Raw genomic sequence first — 25,959 nt, forward strand, 5'->3', positions numbered from 1 at the left:
AAGAAACGTAAAAACTCCGCCGCCATTTTCCATTTTTATCTTCCTTTCTCCCCCTTCTACGCTTTCTGCTTCTTTGTCATAGTTTACAATTTCACGGAACAGGAGATTTTTCATTGCAACAATTTTATTAAATTTCATCGAAAAATCAACATTTTTTTTGCTAAAACATTGAAAAATTACAAGAAAACTATTTGAATAATGTGTGGAAATAGAATGCATTACGTAATTATGCAATTAAAAGTGTTTTAGAAGCAAATAAAAATATTTCGTGAAAAGTCGTTCCTATAAACAGTGAATAAAGTGTGTGTGTAGTGTGAGCGATTTGGATTCGTTGGTTTTGTTGCTTATTTGTGAGTATAGTGTGAGTGAGTAGTGTAAAACAAGAAGCAGCGGAGCAGTAGTGCTGGGCCACTGGCTGGCCAAACCACCTCAAGAAAAAGTGAAAAACTAGCAGCAACACCAAAGGAGCTGACGAAGAGTTAAGAAGATAACAAGTTGTGGCCAGCCAAGAAAATACAGGCTTAGCAGCTTGTTAGCCAAAAGTGTACCACTTATTTACAGAGAGGGAGGCCCTGTGTCTCTCTAACGCACGGATCGAACAAACGCTCAAGCGTATACAATAAGGGAAAAATTAAAATATATACAAAATAAAAAAAAGACAAGTAACCAACATAACTTAATCGTGCGTGATCGTCATCGTGCAATCGAGAAAATCGAAAAATCTAATGACAGTGTGGTAATAAGGAAAAGCAACGAAGCGAGTGAAGACGACTACAACGACACGACTTACTCTGGTTTCAGTTTCACACAAAAAGCGAAGAAAATTGTGCAAAGCAAAACAAAAATTAGAACTATTTCCTTCATGAGCTAGGAGTGAAGCCTAAAAAAGTTTCGGTTCATTGAAGGAACTTCTTCCTATCACCCCCTTAAGACTGCTGAATTTAACCCGAAAACAATAAGTGTTTTCCGTTTTTTGGTGAGGGAGGTGGAGTGGTGTGGTGCTGCACTTTATACGTATCATCGTGCGAGAGGAGGTTGAATAAACGAAACGAGGGCGCTGCACCTCTTCTCTTTCCTTCTCTTGAATGTAAGTTTCATGCCTTTCTTACTTTACTTCTTTCTTGGTGTTTCGCTGTGCTGCTGCAATGGGTTAGCCAGCAAGCAATGAGTGTGTGTGTTAGTGTCACGTATGTTTGTGTATATACTGCTGCTGCTGCACTGTATATGTGTGATTTGTATTCGTACTTTTGTGTTGTAAATCGTGTAAATCTCAAATCTGCATCATCAATAGCCGATTTAAATTTGAATTCTTTTTTCATTTTTGTTTGTGATTTTATTACTGATACTGAAATGATAATAATTATAATTCCAACTTACTTAATTATTTCCTCTCCATCGGTTTTATTTCCCATTCCCATTAAAAAGCGTTTTACCTTTTCTTATTTTTTTCTCCCCCCGCCCTGCTTTTCCCTCTGTGCGAATGGTGACCGTTTTGTTAGCAACAAGTTTTGTTTCATTTATTACCTGCCTTCCAATTCTGGTTCTGCTGGTTTTTCTTTTGTTAGCAACATTTTCAACTTGTTTGTTGTGTTGCATGACCTCTCCGGGTCGCTCCCCTGCCGTCCCTTACGTCCTTAGATTCACTTCCATAACAATGAACAAAACAGTTAACGTCAATAATAGATTAAAGGATAAATGGGTTAGGAATTTATGAAATACGAAAGAATCAATAGTTTGCAATAACGAGCAATTTGGTTTGTTCTTCGGTTTTTTGGGGAATATTGAAATCTTGTTGTATATGACCGATATTTCAATCCCTTTTTAGGTATTGAAAAATGCTAATGTCTTCAAGAACCATGAAAGTGATTAATATGTCGATTTTTGTTTGTAATTTTCACATTTAGCATAAGTCACAATTTCAATTGTCTACATTAGCAATTTTCGATTCTTTTTTTATTTGGTTTATTTAAAAATGAAAAGTGGAAAACGACTTATAAAATTGCAATTGATTAATTATTACTATTATCATTATTTGTAATTTAAAGCCTTTGAAAGTCTATTACAAAGAGTCTACTATGAAATAACGTCTCGAGGCAGAATTGTTTTACTTCTAATTTATAATGCTTAAAGGTAGAAACATTAATGTGAATATAGATATATTCTTCTTATATTAAAAAGAAAAATGTCGTATATTCTTCACTAATGATCACATAACTACAATGGTGAACCAGTCCTATGGAATTCTAAGTTTCATAAAGCGCTGAGCAAAGGAGTTCTCAGATTCTTATGTTACCAAACGGCTTTTTACCTCCCTTGTCAGACAAATTCTTGAGTTTCGGCTCTATGATAATGGATCCGCAGTATGAGTTTTATATATTGATAGCGATAAATCGATCCAGAGACAATCCTAGCTGTTTGTCCTAGAGCATCTTCATTGGGATAGTGGTTTTGTTTTGCTTCCTTATATATCAAGTTTGATGTTGATTATATTGCCGATTCTGATGTTGGACTCTATGATGGTCTAAAAGATTTTGGGTGGGTAAGTTTCCTACACTCTATGATGATCTATACACACAAAGAATTATTTTTTTGATTTCAATTACGAAAATTGCGGATTCAATCATTTTTTAAATTGAAATATCAGAACAGAACAATATGGAGTTAAATTTCTCTAAAATTTTGACCATTTCACATAAAAAGTATCCCATTTTAAATGATTACAAGTATTTCCACAATGTGTTTGGGAGAGAAGTGACCATAAAGGATCTTGGAGTATATGTTACGTAGACTCAAGACTTTCATTTATTCCCCAACATAAGCAAAGCTAATTCTCAATGAGGATTTTTAAAAAGAAACGCCAAAGATTTTAACGATCCATTCACACTTAAAGTTTTATATTTTACTTTTTTTAGATCACAATTGGAATATTGTGATATTGTTTGGGTCCCATGTTATAAAATTCATAGGGTTCGTATTGAACGAATCCAAAAGAGATTTTCCAATTTTGCTCTAAGGAGTTTATATGAGTATGATAACATGTCTACTTATGATGTTCGTCGTATGATGCTCGGCATAAACAGCCTCGAACAACGTAGACGTTGTCATAATATCATGCTCATTAAAGATATCATTGATAGTAAAATAGATTCACCCGAACTGTTGCAAAAAATTCTATTTTACGTTCCGTCCAGACAACTGAGAAGTCATTGTATGTTTAATGAACAAATCCACAGATATAATTACGGCTTGAATGAAGTTCTAACTCGATGTTTATCACTAAGTAACAGAGTTTGCAATCAATTGGAGTTTTCTATGAGCCGATTGCTCTTTAAGAAAAAACTATTTGAAAATGCTATTTTAGATGTAAGTATATATACGCCATAGATCTGTAGGGTCATGGCCCAATAAATTGAAATAAATAAATAAAATATCTTCAATCACGAAAATGATTGAAGACTCATTTTGATTGAAAACCAACACGATTTTCAATTAAAATTTTAATTGACTCACGGAATCAATTAATTGTGTGATTGAATCAATTAAAAAAGTGGTTGGCTTTTGACTTAAAATTCAATCACAGCTTTAACTGAAACAATTAAAGACTTAATTAATTTCGCGCCAAAAATCAATCATCTATTTGATTGATTCAATTAAATTATTAATTGATATTGGCAATAAATTTCAATCGAAATATTTATATATTGCACCCCAAAATCGTATTTACTTTTATTTGAAATAAAAAAATATGCGTTTCTTATAAAAATACTAATTTTTTTTCTGACAAAGAAAATTCTTCTATCTATAGCATAGACAAAAGAATTTGGTTTTTGTTATTTGTATGTTTTGTTCTAACATAACATAGACATACAATTACGATCAATAAGAACTAAAGAGTTAAAAAATCTACTATATAAATTATTATCTTCCTTATCATATTAACCATGTCAGCATGTTCCTTCTAATATGTAGATGCGCCTAGATTTCAAATAACTCAGCAACCTGTAAGCTAAATTAGTTTTTCTGAAAGTAAGCGGAATAAATAGAACTTATTTTTGTTCAATTAAAATTTTGTTAAACATTAAGGGCACCTTATACGGTCGGATAAACCTTGCGACTCAACACGTTGCGGCTACAAGTCCGTTAGTATAAGGTCATGTTCGCGTGTTGCGGAGACATGTTGGCATAAAATCAAAACAACTTTGATTTTTTCTGGTTGGGAGGCACAAATCTTTACGTGTAAGGTGATGTTCGCCAGACATTATCAAAAACAAATTTATTTTCATAAAAAAACAAGCATTTCTGCAATGACATTAATTACGGATAGCAAATTCTGCATGGGAATTTAAGAAATATATAAATCTAAACCAGAATTGGCAAAAACGTAGAAAAATTCCACTTCCATTCATGGAAGACTACGCAAGAAGTATTTTGAAATGCATAAACTAATTTGTAATTTATTAAATGTGGATTGCTTGAGGAATCATTGTATTGCCACAAATACCAGGATTTTTATTGTTTTCTTCCATTTTTTAGTAAAAAATGGCTTCAACTATAACATTTCTTACATCTTCATTGTTTATGTTTCTCCTTATTTTTTCATGTTGTCATCATATTTGTTCGTGCTGTGTAAGGATAAATCTTGAACGAACACACAACAAATAGGCGAACCTCTGTCGTAGTGTTTATCCGACCGTGTAAGGTCCGCTTTACCTGCTTAGAATGCCAAGTTCAATTCTTAGTTCCAAGCTGCAGATTTATAATCTTCGTTTGTCGTTTAGTCTTTTAGCGTAGGTGTATTAAGGAGCTAAGTATTTTAATTTTAGTAACAATTCTTTCCACACATAGAAATCTATTAAAATTTGGACCAATCAGAGAAAAAATTATGGCAAAGCAATGTAATATTTGGTATTATATTGATAATACTTTGCAAATTCTGGAAATAAGAAAATATGAATGGAAAATACATATTTTTATTATTTTAGGATATTATTCATATATTTTTGAATCACAAATCCCAAATTTTTTACCATTACATAATGCAGTTCATTAGGTTATATGTCAGATATACTGCTCTCTACTTGGGTTCAAACTGAAAAATGCATGTAAACCAAAAACGCAATTTAATGCCAACATCAAAAATACATACCGTTCTTGGTTTTAAGAAAACTAGGTGTGGAAAAATTTACAATTTTAAAAGATCAATACGGTACCCACCTTTTGATTACAAAAATATTCTTATATATTTGATAAAAATAATCGCTCAAAACTATTCAATTTCAATCACAAAGGTGATTGAATCAATCACATGTTTAATTGGGAACGGAAAAATTTTTAATCACATTTATGATTGAAAATTATTTCCGAATTGATTAACAAATTGATTGAATAAATTAATATTTTAATTGGAAATGTAATAATATATTGACATAATAGATTGATGTAATCATTTTTTTAATTGAATTTTATTCGGATTTGATTAAATAATTAATTGAATCAATTAACATATTAATTAAATCCGTTTACAAATTCAATTAAGTGTTTAATTTAAAAAATTTCGATGATAATTTTTTGTGTGTAGGATTTTGGATGGTTCCCTGTGCCGAGTTAGATTACAGGATTAGTATTAATATCCTCTATATGTTATTTAGGAATTATTACTTCCTCCTCATTTAGTTTCAACGTTCCAAAATGTGTGAACCTATTTTAATTTCAATTTAGTACATAAATGAGCCCTTTTCTATGTATGTAGCTGGTTACAACATGGTGTGTACGCTATCCGTAACACGTAATGAAACAAATGCTGGTGCATTCAATACTTATACCACATATTTTATATGGTGTTGAGGTTTATATGGGGTCAAGTAGGTCAAGTTTGTCTAAACTTACCTCATGTTTCCATTCTCTGCTTCGTTTTGTATTTGGTAGAAATTGTAGACGCAACTATTCACGCTTTGCTACTGAAATTTTGGGATGCTCCTTTGAGCGTTATCTAGAAATTAGATGCCTTTGTTTTCTTTATGGTGTTTTGAAATCAGGTAAACCATCATATCTTACTTACTATTTCCGGTTCTTGAGTTTCAATCATAATATTCTGGAGCGCTCGTTTGCGATTCGAGTTACCAGACTGTGGAACTCCTTACCTCAAGATATAAAACAATTTTCGAATAGTGTTCACGTTTTTAAAAATAAGTTAATATCCCATTTTGCTCAGTAAGCTTAACAGGGGACTTGATCGAAATCTAAATTTTTCGGATCACGGGAGTCGATATCGAGTTTTTTTTTTGATCGACAATTTTTTTCGATTGGTAAATTGCAGTCGTAAAACATTTTTCACTTGTTTTTTTACATTGGTTTCGCCATATTGAAATAGTAAATATGTTAGTTTTAGTTCGAATTGTAGCTAAGTTGTAGTAAATTTACATATAATGAACATATTTTGAATATTTAGGACTAATGCAACTCCAATGAAAGTTGGTCATAGTCGAGTTCGGGAGCGAGTATCCTAGCTTGGCAAGGAACCATATATAAAGTGCACATCCTAAATCGATATCCAAGAGATTGAGATCAACCAATTACCGTACCATTCCGTGACAACATAACGCTTCTGGACCACCTTGTACGAATAGTGAATGATGAAGGCTTCCACTGGGTAAAAGTTTTAAGATGGCAGGCAATTGTAAAGTGATAGAATTGACGTTGACATGTCACCAAAAATTATTTTCCATTTGAACGCCTCCTTCGTCAGCCGCAATCGTCCATTGAGCCTGCGAAAAGGTGACTTTCTAACAGTGCACACCATTTCAAACTCAAGTACTTACACCAATGACAACAATGTGCACTTTTATTCCTTATTTGTCGCCGAATTATTTTGATATTCATCTCATCCTCCAATTAGGAAGGAATTCGGAGGAATATAAAAAGAGATATGTGTCCATAAGATATAATGCAATACAATTTACTTTTTACTTTGAAATCTTCAAAAACTTGTTTTTTCTACATTATATTTTGTGCCGCTAACTTAATTTTTTCATTTCATTTTGTTCTGCTTCGTATTATGCTGTTGGCAATGCTAGAGAAATTGCCACCGTGGTGCAATGGTTAGCATGCCCGCCTTGCATACACAAGGTCGTGGGTTCGATTCCTGCTTCGACCTACACCAAAAAGTTTTTCAGCGGTGGATTATCCCACCTCAGTAAGGGTTTCAAAGCTTCTCTAAGTGGTTTCAATGCAAAGTGGAACGCCGTTCGGACTCGGCTATAAAAAGGAGGTCCCTTGTCATTGAGCTTAACATGGAATCGGGCAGCACTCAGTGATAAGAGAGAAGTTCACCAATGTGGTATCACAATGGACTGAATAGTCTAAGTGAGCCCGATACATCGGGCTGACACCTAACCTAACCTAACCTAGAGAAATTGCATCAAATTTCGATCGAATGCCGTGATCCAAACTTTTAATCGTATCGACAATTTTTTCGATACGATTATGAATTCTATATCGAATGCCGTGATGAGCCCCCAGTTTAGTCATTGGCAATTTCTGTCTCACACTTATTTGTATTTTTTTTAGAAATGTGCATTGAGGATTTTGCTAGATTTTAAGTTTTTTTATAGTTTTAAAATTTTTAGGATTTATCGTGTTAGTGCCTTAGCAATTTTTGATATATGTAATTTATATTTTAAATAACGTTATTGTTCTAAATTATATATGTATCTATCAACATATGGTCCATGGGGGCTCAGTTTAATTTAATAAATAAATAAAGGGGAATTTGCCCCCACGGTGGGAATGACGGGAATATTTGTATTGCGTTCGTTCGGTAAACAACAAAAATAAGACCTATTCATCGTACAACTCGACCATCCTGTAGTCTCTCTCAATGATCATGGGTGCATATTTTAATACAGAAGAATCCACACAATGTGGAGTACCTGACACAACACAAACAAATATCTTAACCCATTATATACTTACACTTAATTTCAGTTAAAGAATATAAAAACAAAAAACATAAAAAACAACAAGAAATGTTGCTTAATAAACAGAGTTCTGCGATATTAAATGTTGTCAATTTTCTGCCATTATAGGAAATGGGTTAAGTTGAACCGGGTAAACAAATTGTCCAACCACCAAATTAAATGACACATTAACTTTATTTATACTTTTATAATCGAAGAAGTGAAGAAGTTTTACCCAAAAAATATTTGTGTAAAATGGTGTCAAATTTACCCCTAGTCACAAAGTATGGAAACGAAATTCACCTCATCAGTAGAGGTAAATGACTGTTTAGATTTTGATCACCATATTGATTGCGTCTCTACTAAGGTCACACTGGGTCTAAGCAAATTGTACACTTTTGGACTAAACTTTTAAACGAATTTAGATTTACGGAGATCATTACCTGCAGATTTTCTCTCGAAGCTTATATTTTTACCAAGATTTCTGAATGAATGATTTGCAAAATGTCTGTGATTGCCAATGGTAGTTTTTCGTCTTAGGTTATTTGAACCATTAAGCATATTTTGCTTATTATATTTATTTTTATATTCTCTATACTTTTTATAAAATTTTTATATTCCCGGTTCATATTGTTGTTTTATTGTAAGGTAAATTTACTTTGGATATTATGGCCAACGCTGGCTTCTAATGTTTCTCGTCCTCCTACTAATACTAAAAGGAAGGAGACTATCGGTTAGTAAAAATTTTGTGTGGGATCAGCTGTTTTATCGCCACGATAAATAAAGACATTGAGAAACTGGCCTGTTATGACCATTCGCTAATTCGCTAATCGTCCTCTTAAAGCCTTTGAATTCCTTAAATAAATGGAAATAAATAAATAAGTTTTAGTCGCAATACGCAACTATTGGCCTTACTGGCATATTTTTATTTATTTATTTATTTATTCAGTCATCAATACAAAGGAAGCCAATAAAGGCCTATTATACATGTACATGCATATTGTCTTAAAAAATAACTAAAAATATATAACTTTTTCGTCGTAATAAAAGAGGATAAAAACTCTTAGATATAATATTCCAACAAATATTTTTTTCCTGTATTTATTTAACTTATATAGTTATTATTTACACTTTCTTTTTTTATACAAAAACTAGATTAAATTACATTAAAATCCCTGTTTTAAATTAATCTACTTTTAAAAAGGAAATAATTATCAATGGTTTTTTAAATCATCTGGCATTTCATTGAACAATTTAAGGCCGTTATATAAAGCAAATTTTGATAGAAACTCGTTGTACTAAAATGAAATCTAAAGTTTTGGACGGGAAGAGTTTTATTAAAATTTACAAATGCCGTGGGGGAAGGACATGAAACCAATATGGTGTACCTACGAGGGCGGTTCGGAAACTTCTTAGCCTATCAATGAAAGAGAATAGTTAGTTTTTCAAAAATATTTTTATTTTTCAATATAATCTCCTGAAACTTCAATACACGTAGTCCAACGCTTTTCTAGCAATTATATCCCTTGATTAAAATAGTTTTCCTCAAGGTCTTCAAAATAGTGGTTTACAACTGTAATTGCATCTTGCCAGCAAGATTTCTTTTTAGATTTGGGAGCAAGTACAAATCACTGGGAGCTAAATCAGGAGAATAAGGTGGGTGGTCAAGCAACTCGTACTTTAATTCGTTGATTTTAGCCATTGTTAAAACACTCTTGTGCGCTGGTGCGTTGTCTTGATGAAAAATTATCCTTTTTTTTTGTGTTGTAACCCAGGACGTTTTTCTCGAATTTGTACATTTAATTGATCCAAAAGGTTGCAATAGGACTCTGAATTTATTGTTTTACCCTTTTGCAGATAGTCAATCAATAAAATACCTTTGAAGTGCCAAAAAGCCGATGCCATAACCTTACCAGCCGATTGAATTGTTTTTGCCTTCTTTGGGGCACTTCCTCCAGCTTCAGTCCATTGTTTGGATTGTTCTTTTGTCTCTGGAGTATAGTGGTGGATCCATGTCTCATCAACAGTTATGAAACGACGCTTAAAACGATCCAAAAAAGCTTGAGAAATGTTTATTCTTATGCGTTTTTGAACGACTGTTAACAAATGCGGCACCCATCTTGCAGAAAGCTTTTTCATCTGCAGTTCTTCATGCAAAATTATGAATCCTATGAGTGCTGATCGTTAGATATGAAAAAGGCAGTGAATGAAAGCGCTCATGAAACTAGTGAAAATGGGTGAGGAAAACATGTATCCTTCGAAGCGCATTTTCCTTCCTAAATCGAAGTGATGAAATACTTTCTTATTTCAATATGTTTTATTTATTTTATTTTTATAACTCATTTAAGAGTTAACATTAATCGTCTGGTTTTGTAAATAAAAAAAACTTAAACAATATTCAGTCTTTACAAGGAACTAATTCAAGTATTTATAGAAAATAAAAATAAACTTAATATGCTATTTAGATTGTAGAATGGAAAAATAGACAAGTATGTTTACCACCAATCACTACCTAAAATGTTGCTGGTTGCACCCTTTTTCTTTAGGGACTCGTTTTTATAATGCAGATTTTGTACAAATCGTATACATTTGCTGAAGTTGTTTGTTATTCCCATACACGGTACCTAGAGCTTCTGAAAATAAAAATAATAAATTTGTCAAAAGCAAGTGAGAAAATGACTTATTCGAATACATGGTATATTGTCTTCATAAACTTTGGATAGTCCAGAAGTTAATAAAAATTGTATATCCATAAAATATTTGAACAATTTTTGAAATTGTTCTCTTCCCAAAATATTTTTAATTGTTGCAAACTATGGAGTAAAATTATATAACACCATTCGCTTTGTTTTTGTTTTCCCCATTTACCAATTACGCAATGCCCACAAAGTTTATATATTGCTTACCAAATAAATAAATCTCTATGTATTAGAGCAACAAACACGCGCGGTAACGACCTATCCACTCGACATTCACAATGTAACTAAACTCACAACGCTCAATTTTTACTCGTCTTCCAAAAACATGAAATTAATACTCGCTTACTTTAGTGCAACTGCGTAAATGAAATTGGATGCACTAAACGACTTCGTGTATGAAATGATGAAATGGTGTCGGCTTCGGCAAAAGCATACTTTAGTGCAACTTGGTAAGCGAGTGTGGTGGCACTAAAAGTCTCTCACTTACTTAATTTGTCAAAATCGCCACTTGTTTAATATTCCTTCTATATTTTTTCCAAGTTTTTATGCTTAATGGCGATAAAATATATACATGAAAATGTGTTGAATTTGGCGCAGAATAAACAGCGCCGAAAATTACTGCTTACAGCATACAGTGATCTTTTGTACTACTTCCAAGTTTATGAATATTTTTTCCTGGGATGCTTACTTTTCCGGTATGATGGGGAGAAGGATGCCGTTCCTTGTAAAAACACACTTAAAATTCACAGGAAATGTAGAAGATTGTCCAACGATTTGAATCCAGAATATAATTTAAACAAATTGGTAGAAAGAAAACACCCTCTCCCCGTTGGAAGGCGCAGCGAAGCGGGTCGGGTTACGCTATCTTAGTATTCTGGATAAAATGGAAGTCCACTTTCGGAGTAGTAGTCCATGTGCGTAATCATTCACGTATAATTTTCGCCCAATTGATTTTATGTTTCTGGGACGTAGGATCTGGGCCGTAGGCCGTAGAATCGTCGTCAGTTAATAATCTATTTTGCTTCTAAATTATTTCACAAATTATGTCATAGGGCTTAACAGAATTGGGCAGTATTCATTGATACGAGAGAATTTCAGCTGTTAGTCTTTGTGTTTCTTAATTATATATTAATATTTTATTAAAATTAACAAGTAAGGAAAGTCTAAAGTCGGGCGGGGCCGACTATATTATACCCTGCACCACATTGTAGATCTAAATTTTCGATACCATATCACATCCGTCAAATGTGTTGGGTGCTATATATAAAGGTTTGTCCCAAATACATACATTTAAATATCACTCGATTTGGACAGAATTTGATAGACTTTTACAAAATCTATAGCCTCAAAATTTAAGTTGGCTACAACTTTTCGACTAAGCAGTGGCGATTTAACATGGAAAATGTTGGTATTTTGACCATTTTTGTCGAAATCAGAAAAACATATATATGGGAGCTATACCTGAATCTGAACCGATTTCTGAACCGAATTTGGCACGCATAGCTACAATGCTAAATCTACTCCCTGTGCAAAATTTCAACCAATTTCGGCCAAAAATCTGGCTTCTGGGGCCATATAAGTCCATATCGGGCGAAAGATATATATGGGGGCTATATCTAAATCTGAACCGATTTCAATCAAATTTTGCACAATTGACTATACGACTAAGTGTTATGTTTGTACAAAATTTCAAGCAAACCGGTATAAAACTCTGGCTGCTGGGTCCATATTAGAGCATATCGGGCGAAAGATATATATAGGAGCTATATCTAAATCTGAACCGATTTCTTCCAAAATCAATAGGGTTCTATTCTGACCCAAACTCTGAACTTTTATCTAGGTTCTCCAATATAATTATAGTGGGGGATTTTAATTGTAATTTATTTGATATAAATAAATCTGCGCATATGCGCTCCATTTGTAGTCGTTTGGGTATGAATATTCTCCATAAATCTTGTCCCACTCATTTTGATGTGGCTCATGACACTTGTTCCCTGATAGACTATGTTATGGTTAGTGATATCGCATGTATTAAGATGTATGACCAGGCACAATGTCCTGCTATCTCCCACCATGCATTCATTTTTGGATGTCTATCTTTTCCAGTAAGCAATTCGGAGGAATTTATTGAGTATCGTGACTATCGTAGTATTGATTGGGATGGTTTTTTCAATATCTATAATAACTTTAATTCTGATGCCTTTTTCTTTACATCTAATGTTGATATGCAACTTGATATATTGTCTGATCTTATAAGAGATCTATTTTCATTTGTTCCTCTTGTAAGGAAAAGAAAGATGACGAGGACGGATACTTGGTTGGATTCTAGCCGAATAAGGTATTTTAGATCTCTTAGAGATATAGCTTATAGGGAATATCTAAGGTGCCGCAGTGATGAGAATTGGCGTGCTTATTGTGTGTACAGGAATAAGACTAAATCGGCCATGCGTTCGGAGAGGAGAAGGTATTACTGTGGTATGTTTAGTAGAATGGATGATACCCAAATCTGGACAACGTTAAGATCTTCTGGTTGTTTGGATGATGATGATTGTGTCCCTGACATTGATGTTAATGATTTTTTCGTCTCGAACACATTATCTGGAGTAAACAGTCAAACTTTTTCTGGTTGGAGTGGAGAAATGGTAGGCGAATCATTAGATACTTTTTCTTTCAATTGTGTTTTTGGGTCTGATATTGAGAAAGCTATGAATAGTCTCAAACCCTCATCGGTAGGAGTGGATGGCATCCCTGTTAAGTTTCTGAAGATTATATTTCCGTATATTTCTTGTCTCTTGCTTCACCTTTTTATACCCTGCTCCACACTGTGGAACAGGGTATTATAAGTTAGTGCATATGTTTGCAACACCCAGAAGGAGACGAGATAGACACATGGTGTCTTTGGCAAAAATGCTCAGGGTGGGTTCCTGAGTCGATATAGCGATGTCCGTCTGTCCGTCTGTCCGTGAACACATTTTTGTAATCAAAGTCTAGGTCGCAGTTTTAGTCCAATCGACTTCAAATTTGGCACAAGTATGTGTTTTGGCTCAGAATAGATCCCTATTGATTTTGGAAGAAATCGGTTCAGATTTAGATATAGCTCCCATATATATATTTCGCCCGATATGGACTTATATGGCCACAGAAGCCAGAGTTTTACCCTAATTTGCTTAAAATTTTGCACAAGAAGAACAATTAGTACTATAGTCAAGTGTGCCAAATTTTATTGAAATCGGTTCAGATTAAGATATAGCTCCCATATATATCTTTCGCCCGATATGATATCATAAATAAACTAATATGGACCCACCAGCCAGAGTTTTATACGGATTTGCTTGAAATTTTGTATTGACATAACACTTGGTCGTATAGTCAAGTGTGCAAAATTTGATTGAAATCGGTTCAGATTTAGATATAGCTCCCATATATATCTTTCGCCCGATATGGACTTATATGGCCCCAGAAGCCAGTTTTTTGGCCGAATTTGGTTGAAATTTTGCACTAGGAGTACAATTAGTAGTATAGTCAAGTGTGCAAAATTTGATTGAAATCGGTTCAGATTTAGATATAGGTCCCATATATATCTTTCGCCCGATATGGACTAATATGGTCCTAAAAGCTAGAGTTTTGACCCAATTTGGTTGAAATTTTGCACAGGGAGTAGATTAGCATTCTAGCTATGCGTGCCAAATTTGATTGAAATCGGTTCAGATTTATATATAGCTCCCATATATAGCTTTCGCCCGATTTACACTCATATGACCACAGAGGCCAATTTTTGCTCCGATTTAGTTGAAATTTTGCACAAGGAGTAGATTTAGCATTGTAGCTATGTATGCCAAATTTGGTTGAAATCGATTCAGATTTAGATATAGCTCCCATATATATGTTTTTCTGATTTCGACAAAAATGGTCAAAATACCAACAATTTCCTTGTAAAATCGCCACTGCTTAGTCGAAAAGTTGTAAAACTGACTCTAATTTTCCTAAACTTGTAATACATATATATCGAGCGATAAATCATAAATAAACTTTTGCGAAGTTTCCTTAAAATTGCTTCAGATTTAAATGTTTCCCATATTTTTTTACTAAAATTGTGTTCCACTCTAGTGCATTAGCCAACTTAAATTTTGAGTCTATAGATTTTGTAAAAGTCTATCAAATTCTGTCCAAATCAAGTGATATTTAAATGTATGTATTTGGGACAAACCTTTATATATAGCACCCAACACATTTGACAGATGTGATATGGTATCGAAAATTTAGATCTATAAAGTGGTGCAGGGTATAATATAGTCGGCCCCGCCCGACTTTAGACTTTCCTTACTTGTTTTATTATATATTTATTTATTACCTTAATTGTTATTAAATTCTTTTAGATTTTTTTTTTTTAATATTTTTTCTTAATAAACCAGTTATTGTAGTTAGTTTATTACCACATAAATCTGTAATATATTGTTAATTAGGCCAGGATTGGCTTTGTGTATATTACTTTGGAGAATAATAAATTAGGAACATGTGCCAAATTTGAAGGCGATTGGACTTGAATTGCGACCTAGACTTTGATCACAAAAATGTGTTCACAGACAGACGGACGGACGGACGGACCGACGGATAGACGGACATGGTTATATCGACTCAGGGACCCACCCTGAGCATTATTGCCAAAGACACCATGTGTCTATCTCGTCTCCTTCTGGGTGTTACAAACATATGCACTAACTTATAATACCCTGTTCCACAGTGTGGCGCAGGGTATAAAAATATGGGAAACATTTAAATCTGAAGCAATTTTAAGGAAACTTCGCAAAAGTTTATTTATGATTTATCGCTCGATATATATGTATTAGAAGTTTTGGAAAATTAGAGTCATTTTTACAACTTTTCGACTAAGCAGTGGCGATTTAACAAGGAAAATGTTGGTATTTTGACCATTTTTTGTCGAAACCAGAAAAACATATATATGGGAGCTATATCTAAATCTGAACCGATTTCAATCAAATTTGGCACACATGACTATATTACTAATTGTACTCTCAGTGCAAAATTTCAACCAAATTGGGCCAAAACTCTGGCTTCTGGGGCCATATAAGTCCATATCGGGCGAAAAATATATATGCCATGTGTCTATCTCGTCTCCTTCTGGGTGTTACAAACATGTGCACTAACTTATAATACCCTGTTCCACAGTGTGGCGCAGAGTATAAATATGGGAAACATTTAAATCTGAAGCAATTTTAAGGAAACTTCACAAAAGTTTATTTATGATTAATCGCTCGATATATATGTATTATAAGTTTAGGAAAATTAGAGTCATTTTTACAACTTTTCGACTAAGCAGTGGCGATTTTACAAAGAAAATGTTGGTATTGTGACCATTTTTTTCGAAATCAGAAAAACATATATATGGGAGCTATATCTAAATCTGTACCGATTTCAACCAAATTTGGCACGCATAGCTACAATGCTAATTCTACTCCCTGTGCAAAATTTCAACTAAATCGGAGTTAAAAATTGGCCTCTGTGGTCATATGAGTGTAAATCGGGCGAAAGCTATATATGGGAGCTATATCTAAATCTAAACCGATTTCAATAAAATTTGGCACACTTGACTACACTATGAATTGTACTCCTAGTGCAAAATTTCACCCAAATTGGGGTAAAACTCTGGCTTCTGGGACCGTATTAGTCCATATCGGGCGAAAGATATATATGGGAGCTCTATCTAAATCTGAACCGATTTCAAAACCAAATTTGGCACGCATAGCTACAATGCTAATTCTACTCCCTGTGCAAAATTTCAACTAAATCGGAGTAAAAAATTGACCTCTGTGGTCATATGAGTTTAAATAGGGCGAAAGCTATATATAAATCTGAACCGATTTCAAACAAATTTGGCACGCATAGCTGCAATGCTGATCCTACTCCCTGTGGAAAATTTCAACCAAATTGGGCCAAAACTCTGGCTATTAGAACCATATTAGTCCATATTGGGCGAAAGATATATATATGGGAGCGTTATCTAAATCTGAACCGATTTCAATAAAATTTTGCACACTTAACTGCACTACTAATTGTACTCCTAATGCAAAATTTCAACCAAATTCGGCCAAAAATCTGGGTTCGGGGCCATATAAGTCCATATCGGGCGAAAGATATATATGGGAGCTATATCTAAATCTGAACCGATTTCTTCCAAAATCAATAGGGTTCTATTCTGACCCAAATTAGGAACATGTGCCAAATTTGAAGGCGATTGGACTTAAATTGCGACCTAGAATTTGATCACAAAAATATGTTCACAGACAGACGGACGGACAGACGGACATGGTTATATCGACTCAGGGACTCACTCTGAGCATTTTTGCCAAAGACACCATGTGTCTATCTCGTCTCCTTCTGGGTGTTGCAAACATATGCACTAACTTATAATACCCTGTTCCACAGTGTGGCGCAGGGTATAAAAACAGGTCGAAAACCTATGTTGGTAGGCACCTATTTTATTCTGTTTATTTTCATAATTTATTTCATATTATGTAAATATATAAATAAATAAATCAAATTAAAAAACCAAAGTCAGTTTATATTTCAATGAAACAAAATATATTTCGAATTCTAAAAGTATTTTGAAAATTTTTGTTGGGAAATAATTAGTTTCTATATATGACACATAACACTTTCAATAGCTAATTAAACTTTGTCTCAAATCTCAAAAAAAAAAAAATCCAAATATAATTATAATTGAAAAACACGTCAGGTACAGGACAGTCGCATTCACCGTCTTTGGTGTGTATAGGCACTGTCCCCATTATTTTTTACATAACTGTATACTCTTAACAAATAAGAAAATTATTACATATAAAGGAAAAATAATTATTTGGAAAATGAAGTGTAGTTTAATAAATAATTGGTAGCCTCCATTAAAAAAATAATTACGTTTTTCTATCGAAATCTATTAACTGTTTAGTTTTACTGAACTTTTCTGGCCAAATTGCCTTAATTTCAAGCATGTTAAGTAATTTGCTGTGCTGATTCTAAAAAAGTAAAAATTTTGGGCCGGAAATATCAGAGTCTTGATTAATAAATTCGTGTTTACTAACTCTTACTTTATAACGCTTGTCTAAAATTTCGTTCGGGTGGAAAGTATTTTTTCTCCAGCTGTAATGATGTAAAACATTTTATTAATTTCGGTGTGGGGGGTGGTCGCATAGTCTAACGACCCACTGCTGCTCGTTGGCACAGCATCCTGCCACGTAGTCAGTATCAGGCTCACTATTCAGTCCATTGTGATACCAAATTGGTGAACTTCTCTCTTATCACTGAGTGCTGCCCGATTCCATGTTAAGCTCAATGACAAGGGACCTCCTTTTTATAGCCGAGTCCGAACGGCGTTCCACATTCCAGTGAAACCACTTAGAGAAGCTTTGCAATCCTCAGAAATGTCACCAGCATTACTGAGGTGGGATAATCCACCGCTGAAAAACTTATTGGTGTTAGTTCGACTATACTACCGCAGCGATGTTAGGCCGGAGCAGTTCCGGAAGTGCACCCGGTTACACACCGGTACTTGGAATGGTTTGTTTGGTTCGAACAAAAAATATCAAAATCGGCAACATTTGATTTTTTCTTCATGGCATGGGTGTAATGCTACTCACCAATAATTGCGTTATGCCCATTTGTTTCTTCCTCTTTAAAAAAAACGGCATAAATTTGTTATTATTTTTGGATTATTCGATCATTCGGATTTGGACGCTATCAAAGTAGATAAGTCGATTCTGTCGAATAAAAATAGTCTTAGAGAATTGAGACGATTTTCAAGAAGATCAAAGGTTGATTTGTCGGGTATAAAGATGGCAAAAAGACGATTAGTCGAAATGTCGATTATCGACTTTTATATCTTCCTAGGGACAACATTTTCGATGTCATTCTATGTACAAAGTTTTGGGCCGACTTGAGAGGTCTTTGGTTGTGGCAAAACTTCTAACAAAAGAACAAATTTTGCGAATTACGTATATACGATTTTGTGTCTTATACTATCAATATCTCTATAAACTAGCTCGATGGATTATTAATTGTTATCTTTACATTTTGCTTCATTACAGCTACTTGGAAGGTACACGAAAAAAACACAGGTGTGAAAAGGAGAACGTTAAGTAGGTCTAAATCGGCGTTGGCCGGTGCTACTCATACGTGTACTTCGAATAGAATTCATATCCAATATGGCCACCAGCGATGATGAACCCATGCACTTGTATGAAGTCTTTCAAAACTGTTTCAATAAAATAGCAAATAAACAGCCAACTGGCGGTGGTGCTGGTGTCGGAGGTCCCGCCGATCGAAATGGCGGCTATCCATCCACATATGGTGGCCTCGGTGGTATGGAAAATGGCATGTATGGAGGGGAAGACTTCAATCCAATGCATGAAGCAGCTGCGAGCAGTGGAGTGCGATTTTCAGGAAGTGCGCCTGTAGACCAATATTTTGATGGGGGTATTGGAAATGGAGCGAGTGCCGGTGGTGGTGGAGGTTGGTACAGCTCCCCAGTAAGTGCAGGTGGTGGATATGGTGGGCAGTCGGCCTATCAGAACAATGGACCTATGAGTGGTCATCATTTAGGTGGACCATCACAACATCATGATCCAGATGGACATCATATGGGTCCAAATGCTCCCATGGGTTTACAAATGGATGGTGGTCATGTGGGAATGCATAGTCCAGCACCAACTTCGTTGCCTCCGATGAGCTCTTTTCGTCCGAACAGCACAAACAGTATCCAACCTATTGGTGGAAATCCAGCTACACACTCCCCTGCTCTATACAATTCGCCACAACCACATAGCACTCCACACAGTTCAATGTCCACACCGGGTCCTCATCCAAGTCATCACGCATTGGGAGGCCACCATGCACCTCAACACAGCCCCGCTATTCAAAATGATGCCTTTACAGTAGGCGGTGTGCCCGGGGTGAGTGTTAACATAGGTCCAAAGACGGGATCGGGATCTAGTGTTACAGGTGTTCCTGTATCGAGTGGACCGAATAGTGGCTTGCGACAACATATGTACATGTCTTCAACTCCAGCCGACCAGTCAATCAGCAGTTTTAGCTCAAACCCATCGACACCTGTAAATTCACCTCCCCCACTAACGCAAACTGGTCTTGTTGGGCAATCCATGCTCGTAGATAAAAATAACGTTGGACCTTCTGGACCGTCTGGTTCTGGTTGGGGTCATCCCGTATTAAATGGTGCAGGTCCAGGCGGTAGTAGTAATGTAAGTGGGGGTGCAGTTGGAAACTATGCCCCGGAAATGGTGCCACCCGGTCTTCATTCTATGGCTGCAGTTTTTCAAGGTGCCCGCATGGAGGAGCGTCTCGACGACGCCCTGAATGTACTACGCAATCACTGTGAACCAGAGCTGCTGAGCGGCGTAGGTGCTGCACTCTCCGCCATGGACAATATCGACGGATTGTCGTCATTTGTGCCAACATCCCCGTCCGGACACGGTATGGTTTCCACAGGTGCCGGTCCCTCAGTGCTAAACACAACACACGACGTAATGTCGGCGGGTCCGTCGTCCGTGCAAAATGTGGGAGGCGTAGGAGGACTTGCTCCACAAATAAAAATGGAACGAACATCAACTAATGTATCTGGAACCACACCATCAAGTGGAACAAAGGGCAAAAAACGGAAAGAGTCAGCGACCAATGCCGCAACAGCGGTCAGCGGTGGACCTTCTACATCTGCGGTGAATAATATGATCGATGCCACAGATACAAAGCCAAGCAGCTCTATGGAAGGCTCCCAACATGGTCAAGGCCCGCTCTCTGGAAAGGGTGCCAAACGTCCCCGCCGATATTGTTCATCGGCGGACGATGATGACGATGCCGAGCCAGCAGTTAAAGCGATGCGCGAGAAAGAAAGACGCCAGGCGAACAACGCACGCGAACGTATTCGTATCCGAGACATCAACGAAGCCCTTAAAGAGCTCGGTCGCATGTGCATGACTCACCTGAAATCGGATAAACCCCAAACTAAATTGGGAATTCTTAACATGGCAGTAGAAGTAATTATGACATTGGAACAACAGGTGAGGGAACGTAATCTGAATCCCAAAGCTGCTTGTCTCAAACGAAGAGAGGAAGAAAAGGCAGAGGATGGTCCCAAACTTGCCGCTCAACATCATATGCTACCGCAACCACCACCCGGAGTATACGGTCAACCTCCGCCACCCCAACTACCACCGACAGCTCAAAGCGGACTACCGCCAGTAGGCCAGCCATCTTTACAATCACAGCAGTCCGGCGTGCAACTACCGCCGCATTTACAAAGCCATAATGCCGCGCCCCATTCACAATAGCAGGGGCACAGTAGTCACAACGATCCGCCCTCTTCCCATCTGCCAACAGATATCGCCGCCGCACACCAAGCCAGTCATCAGCAACTGACATCGCATCATCGCCATCAGTCGTCCTCCGGATCTGATCTGGAACATCATCTGATGAGCAATCTGAGCTTGTTTCGACGACGTCATCCCCAACCGCAGTCTGGAGCTATGCCGACTACATTACAACAACTCACCCAACCGCCACCAACACAGCCATCGCATCTACATATGCATCATCAGCACCAGTTGTAGGCTTGTGTAATAAAGTTTACTTTTTTTCCATGTAGTTGGATATTGCTGCTTTGGATGTTTCCTAAATTGGTGTAGCACGAATTGTACATAGCTATAACGAAATTATTTTGCTAAGATAATGATTTTACTTTAGGACTTTATTGCTGTTTATATTCCCTCATTTCAATATATTTTCCTCTATTTGATAAGTTTATTCTGTATGTCATTACCTTTAAAATGTTTAGTTTCGTTTTTGTTTGTTCTTTTGTAGACCCTATGATTTGTAAACATAAGACAATTTGCTAGCAGCTCTCTATGCGTATAAAATTAAAAATTACGCAAAATGAAAATCCTCCATTGATTAACAGGCTAACTTGAAGAATGAAAGAAAGCCCAAAAGCTATGTCATCGTATTATCGCAGATTAATGAAGAAATATCCCAATTACCCTCTGTTCTATTTCAGTTTTCCGTACCAAACAAATTCCATATTAATTTTTTCGAAAATTGGCATCTTTATCGTGCTATCACAGATCACAAAAATAACGAAGTGAGCACTTCTCCAATAAGTGAATTCTCATGTGCAAAGAGACAAGTACAATGGCAAAATTTGGGGATATCTCAATGTGTAATTCGTAATATAGATTTTTCTCATTCCTTCGTGGTTTGGACCTAAAACAATTTATCTACGTCCTCTTCTATTGTTTTTGGCGAACACAGATATGTGATTGTAGCTAAAATGTCAAACATTTAAAAATAACAACAAAAACCAAACAAATATAATAAAAAGTAATTTTAATACCACCTAAAGGTGAGTACTAAGATCGAGTTTAGCCGCTAAAATCAAAAATAAATCAGTAAGAAAAGTATAAAATTATACGTCATTAACGCAAATTTTAATATAACTTGATGGGGAATAAATAGCTCAAAGCAAGTTTTTATGAAGTTTATATTCTTTAAAATGGATTATTAAAGAAAAGTAATCGTGAAAAAATGGCGATTTTAGCGGCTACTCGAACTTAATACCCGCATTAACGAAGAGGACATTTTCCATTCCCCGAACTGAGGACACTTTTCGACTAATTGATTTTTTTTTACACTTCTTGATATTTTTGAAAATCTCTCCAGTCGACTTTTGATGTTGCCCAATTTCATTTATTTCAATTTTTTATTTTATCGAGTTTAACCGCAACTCAAAAGTTGTAAAAAGTCGATTTTTCAAAATTTTAAAACAGTTGAAACATCCAAAAGATGTCCTTTCTGTATTTTAAAAAAGTCGTAAAGTCGATGAATTGGCTTTTCCAAATTTTCCAATTCAATGTTTCCAAATTTTGAAAAAGTCGAAATGTCAACTTTTTGATTCTGATTAGAAATCCGATCACCAACCGCTATGTCTGTCCGCTAACATATTTCATAATTTATTTTCATTGTTTTCTCGATAGCACTATATATTGGTTAAACATACACACAAAAAAGTTTCACGAAAATTTTTCCAATTAAAATTTTAATTGAGTTTTAAAAAATATTCAATTAAAAATTTAATTGATTCAACAATTTTTTTAATTGAAACAAAAATCAATCACAAAAATAATAGTATCAATTAATTTTTTAATTGGATCAATTAACTTTTTAATTGACCTTCAATTAATTTTTTTAATTGATACTATCATTTCAGTGATTGAAGACATTTCAATTAAAAATTAATTGGATCAATTAATTTCGTGATTGAATCAGAAAAAAAAAATTTTGTGTGTACCTTCACGCCTAGACTTGCACAAATAATACCATGGTCTCAATCCCTTAATAAAGTTAAAACAAATGAAAATCTTGGGAAGGAGATTTCTTGTCATTGTATAAAAACAAAATCGCATTGCAACCATGTTCTACATATATATGTTGTTTTTTTTCATATTCATCAATTTACTTAAAGTTATTGCTGCGATCCAATGTTGGCTTGCAAATAGTGTTAGATATTGTTTGTAATGGGACCTTGGTAATGTTATTTGAGACAATCCTCTTATTAATTGGTGATTACGCATGATTTTTCTTTAAAGTTTTGCTTAATGTAGGAATTGTTGCGGTCCTTGCTAATTGAAATATGTTAGCACTAATTTTTCCCATGATTTCCGCGTATTGAAACAATACAGAAATCAAACAAATAAATCATCGTATTAAGAAGATGCCAACTGTAATAATAGACAAATTTAAGGATTTTTTGTTGTATTAATGTATCCACAGCCAGTTAGTAACCACTTATATAGATATATATCTACTGAGATTGATTAACATATATATATTTCTTCTCATAAATAATAACTGAAAGGGCTACACTTAAAGGAATTGTTTGTTATTTATAATAATAAATGTAAGAAAGTCCTTGCAGAAATTTAAAGAAACCATAAAACACAAATAAAATGAACACAAATGATATGTTAAATTATATACAAATATATATATACAGATATAAAAATAAATAGATATTTATAGTTTATATATACATATTATATAAATAGTACATTACATATGTATATTCGATTAAAATAAAACATATTGAAAAAGAGATAGATCTATAAGATGATATTAGCTTGTAAGAATCAACCTCCATCCTTTCCCTCCCAAAATTTCTCGTAAACGCCATGGCAATTATTCCACAACAAGGGATATTAATTGCAAAGAGAATTCCAAGTAAGCCAATCACAACCAGACAGACAACAAGAATACAAATCACTATAGGTAGTAAGTGCTCATGGGGCATAATCAAAACATATTCGAGCGAACTCAATTTCAAAGTGCTCTATTGGTATTTTTTGTTTTTCAAAAATGGCAATTAATCACTTTGCATATACTATAATTACAAATCGCAAACACTAAGCTTACAAAATTTTCAATAACGTCTTTTTGAATGGACCAATGAAAATGTGAGTACAATATATAGCCAGGTTATGGGAAATTTCACCTCTAATTGTAGGCTATTTATTGTCAATAATACATTGCTTCGTTAAAAAGGATGTTATTCCAATTTTTGTTTGCACGTATCCCGGGTGCCCTCTTCCGACTTATTGGATAGATAAAAGACACATTTCCTTCACCCACACACATACATATATAGAGAGAGAAGCAGGGAATCCTCTAAAAATATATAAAATACACATTATATACAAAACAAACAAACACACACACACAAACATGCATACAAATACACGCACAGCTTTACCTGGAATTTTCATTTAATTGTATGTAGATTAGACCAAAAATTTTTAAACAAAAATATCAAAATTGAAGCCACAATCATGTCATGCCATAATTTCTTGTATTATAGTAACTCTTTAAAGTGGCATCCCATTTTCAAATTTGTTTTTTCTTTTTCAAGGCATCTATCACAAAAAGAAAGAAAAAAAAAACAAAATAAATTAAAATGCCATCTATTTTCATAGATAACTTTTATAGCATAAATTTTTATTTGTTTTATTTTTATTTAACCTAAGTATTGTTTAACAAACATTTATGCACAATTTTTTTACGATTGTATTAAACTTTATTTACATGTAATTATTGTTTAAATTTATTGTCGTCTTTTTTATTTTAAACATTTGTCATATTGCTCATATACAATATTTTTTATACTTGATTTTACTTCGATTTTTATTTCTTATCGGTAGTTTTTTTACAAGAAAACATTTTTTTTAACTAAATGGATAACTGATATGATTTCATCCATGGTTGATAAATTGAACGATGCCCGGTCAGTCGCTTACTCGTTCAAATACTTATACTTTATTGCTCAATTGTATGAAAACGAAAAGAAAACGAAAAGCAAGAATTATGTTATAGAAATAAAACGAAATAAATAAAATTTATTAAATATAAAATTAAACAAAATATGTATTATTAAAATGCTATTGAAACGGAAATATATTATATACATATGTATATTGTATGTACTTAAAGATTTGCAATGTTGTACGTTTTATTTAAATTTATGTAGAGGTAGCGAAAAGGGTAGATATAAAAATCATCGTTTTGTCAAAAAAGTTGTTCGTAGCAACTTTTTGTAATACGTCGTTGGTAGTAATCAAAATCGATTGTTAATGTGTTGGAGATGTTTTTATGCTAATACCCAGTATTTCTGGAGAATATTTATTATTCGAAAAAAATCCTTTGGCTCAGAAAATGGATACACTCGACAGAGATATTTTTTGATGTTCATTTTATTAGGCACAATTTAGGAAATCAAATATACCAGCCAAAGTTTGTTCGATTTCGGGACACTTATTGGTCTCGCAGTCAAATTGACTACGTCTAAAAGATATCTAAATTTTGTTTAAATAGCGAGAAGTTGTCCACATACGAAATTTGATTTTAATTGAATTTATTTATTTTTAAACGTAGTAAAATTGCCTATATGATTTCCTGAGAAGTGTAAATTTTTTATGTAACTTTACCAAACACTTAACAGATTGTTGAAATCAACATTGAATACAGTGAAAACTCTCAAATTTGGACACTGTGAAAACCGGACACCTCTTAAAAGTGAACAGTTGTCGTGAGACGTTTGCTATATTAACACATTAAAATTAACCTCTCATAAGTGGACACCTCCCAAATGTGGACAAAATTTAGGCGACCGTGAGTGTCCACCTTTGAGAGGTTCACTGTATTTTATCGGAAACACAATGTTGTGCTACAACTGCTGC

The 25,959-nt window shown here is 34.5% G+C and overlaps 1 protein-coding gene across 1 annotated transcript; it reads left to right on the forward strand.

Moving 5' to 3' along the window:
* Nucleotides 1-7: 7 nt before the first annotated feature.
* On the forward strand, nucleotides 8-25,212 carry da (transcription factor daughterless). Its single transcript, XM_075295441.1, has 2 exons — nucleotides 8-1,087; nucleotides 18,754-25,212. The coding sequence occupies exon 2, from the start codon at nucleotides 18,871-18,873 to the stop codon at nucleotides 21,007-21,009; it is 2,139 nt and encodes a 712-aa protein (XP_075151556.1). The 5' UTR covers nucleotides 8-1,087; nucleotides 18,754-18,870; the 3' UTR covers nucleotides 21,010-25,212.
* Nucleotides 25,213-25,959: the final 747 nt, after the last annotated feature.

Source organism: Haematobia irritans, chromosome 2, assembly GCF_050003625.1.
Source record: "Haematobia irritans isolate KBUSLIRL chromosome 2, ASM5000362v1, whole genome shotgun sequence".
Lineage (NCBI taxonomy): Eukaryota > Metazoa > Arthropoda > Insecta > Diptera > Muscidae > Haematobia > Haematobia irritans.

What these genes read in the sequence shown, in the direction of transcription:
- da (XM_075295441.1), top strand. Translation starts at nt 18,871, where the DNA reads ATGGCCACCAGCGATGATGAACCCATGCACTTGTATGAAGTCTTTCAA.